At 59.8% G+C, this 2,457-nt stretch overlaps 1 protein-coding gene across 1 annotated transcript in view; it reads right to left on the bottom strand.

Moving 5' to 3' along the window:
* HM13 (histocompatibility (minor) 13) overlaps window positions 1-2,457 on the bottom strand; it is a gene marked incomplete at its 5' end in the record, with an annotated part of 10,882 nt that overhangs the window by 7,790 nt on the left and 635 nt on the right. Inside the window, 3 exon segments of the mRNA XM_010083584.1 lie at window positions 244-332; window positions 1,283-1,365; window positions 2,411-2,457. The exon segment at window positions 2,411-2,457 is cut by the window's right edge and continues 14 nt beyond it. Coding sequence (XP_010081886.1) covers window positions 244-332; window positions 1,283-1,365; window positions 2,411-2,457 — 219 coding nt within the window.

Below are 2,457 nucleotides of genomic sequence, written 5' to 3'. Positions count from 1 at the left end.
CTCCGAGCGGCGGGCCGAAGGGGGGGAGCCCCCCCGCCAGTACAAGAGCATGCAGGCGGCAGCCCCAGCTCTGCACGGACATGTGGGGCTCACAGCGGCTGTGGAACGCAGCAGGGAGCAAGAGGCAAGTCTTTGGGAAGGTTGTTTCCATGGGCTGAAAGTCCAAACAGCAAGTGCACAAGAAACAGAAGAGAAAAGGCAGAAAACGTTCAGGCCTGCAGAGAGCCTGGCGAGCCAACATACCCTCCTTGCTCTCCCCGGAGCCCTGGGTGAAGAGGAGCTGGTACTGCTTGTTGGGGAAATTTGCAGGGAAGAGTCTGTTCATCATGGGGCTGAAACGAGAGGTGCAGAGAAAGGCAGCTCGACAGAAACCCCGCAGGATGCACTGCCCGGCACCGCTGCAGGACGGTGTCACTGCATGGATGTCCACCCACGCCCCCTCCCAAAATGCCAGGTTTCCCCACATCAGGGACCTGCAGGAGCCCCAGTCACAAGGCAGCAGACATGGGACCTCATCCTTCCCAGAGGTCTGCTCTGCCCATACATGACAGTCCCCCAAAATGCTCCAGAGAGCATCACCTGCAAGAAGAGGGGAACCATCCTGGACCCCTCACGTGTCCTGTGCTCCCCAGCAGCCCCCTGGGCACCGGATCTGTCTGGTTGCCCCGAACTGACTGGGCCACCACCCAACAGCTCTTCTGCAGAGCCAGGAGCGGAGATGAGGCCCTTGCCCAGCGCCAGCCGGGAGAGCCCATCTGGTCCCCAACGCCCCAGAGCTCAGGAAACAGGAAACCAGTTCCATTTTTTCAGTTACTGAAACAGCTTCAGCTTTCAACACCTCGCACCAAGCATGGGCATGAGGGGATGGGGATGTTATCGTGAGCTCCAGCTGCCTGTTTCGGCTGTCCCAATAAGGGGAACAGGGGTGTTGAGGAGCTCTTCCCTCTGCAGAGTAGCGAGGGCTGTGCCAAGCCACCGCAGCTCCTCAGGGAGAGCCGGCTTTGTCCCACGATGGTGGCCGCCCACACCTTCACGAGCCCTCCCAGTGATGCTGTACGGGGAACTGGATCCCTGGGACCCCCCCCGAGACTTCCCCCAGGAGGAAGGGTGGACAGCATGCTCCAGGCCATCCACACTGCCAAAACACGCTACAAGCTGGGACTTGGCTCTGCTGCAAAGCAACAGTGATCTCAAAGCCCCCAATAAACTCAACGCCCCGCGGCCTTGCAGAGCGGGCAGCCTCGGACACCCCCGCCCCAGCTGCACCCTCCCTCTGCTGTACCTGATGGTGTGGGACAGGGCGAGGATCCCCAGCACAAAGAAATACATGGAAAGCAGGAGGTTGATGTACTCTTGAGAGAATATCTGCAAGACAAATCCAGAGAGAGGTCGGTTCCTGCAGCATCTTCCCCCCTACAGCATGAGGAAGCTGCGATCGGCAGGCGGTGTGGGAAGCTGCGATCGGCAGCTGCTGTGTCAGTGCTCTGGGGAGACGAGCAGAATAACTGGAACAAGCCAAATTCTCGCAGCGCTGATGTGAAATATGTTGGAAATAACCGCGTGCTCGCAGAACAAGCACAACGGGCCTGTGGGCTGTCGCACATCTACAAGCTGCTCGGGTCAAAAAATAACTCCTGCGCTGCAGAAAGGAGGACAGAGCTTCCCCCGCGTGACCCCCGCAGAGGCAGAGCAGGGACAAGGCTCTGCACCGCTCCTGGGGGCTGCCCCAGCAGAGGGGAGCAGCAGCACCCCACCTTGCTCCTGCAGCAGGCTGAGCGCATCCTGCCCTAATTAAACGGGGTATTATTAGAAATCTGCCCTCCAACGCACACGCTGCCGTACGGCCAAATCACACCCCTACAGCCCAGCACGGGGGGACCCCGGGGCCCTCTGTGCTCTCCTGGAGGGGGGATGCTGGAGCAGGAGGGTTCGTGGCAGGTTGTAGATATTAAAAGGAAGAGTCACTGATGGTGCAGCGACTTCAGCGGGGCCACGCTGCACATTCAGCGTTACTCTTTCTGGCGTCTCCATCCTAGCTGGGAGCAAGAGGCAGAAAAGGCCCCTGAGGAGGTGGTGGAGTGCCTCAGCCTGCGCACTGTCCGGTCGGCCCACGGAGGCAGGCAGAGCTCAGGGGTGAGCTCACCCCTCAGCAGCTCTCCAGAACCACCCCGTGCACAAAAGGGCTGTGATTTACCCCAAGCTGTTACAATTCAGGTGAGAACTGACACGTCCTCCCCTGTGGGGACACTCAAGAGCTCGAGCTGTGCCACCTTAAGCCCTTTCTGCCCCAATGTGGAGAGTCCCCAACTAGGGGAAGCCAAAAGCGAGTCAGCCCCGTTTTGGGAGCTCCTGAGCAGGCGGGGAGGATGGCAGGCACCGGCTCCAGCACCTGTCAGCGACGCTCACTTACTTTAAAGAAGAGGTAGAGTCCCAGAAGGGTGCAACTGGCCACAATGG

Source organism: Pterocles gutturalis, unplaced genomic scaffold (assembly GCF_000699245.1).
Source record: "Pterocles gutturalis isolate BGI_N339 unplaced genomic scaffold, ASM69924v1 scaffold1060, whole genome shotgun sequence".
In the NCBI taxonomy this organism is placed as follows: domain Eukaryota; kingdom Metazoa; phylum Chordata; class Aves; order Pterocliformes; family Pteroclidae; genus Pterocles; species Pterocles gutturalis.
The sequence above is the reverse complement of the archived record's forward strand: the minus strand, read 5'-3'. Positions and strand labels throughout refer to the sequence as shown.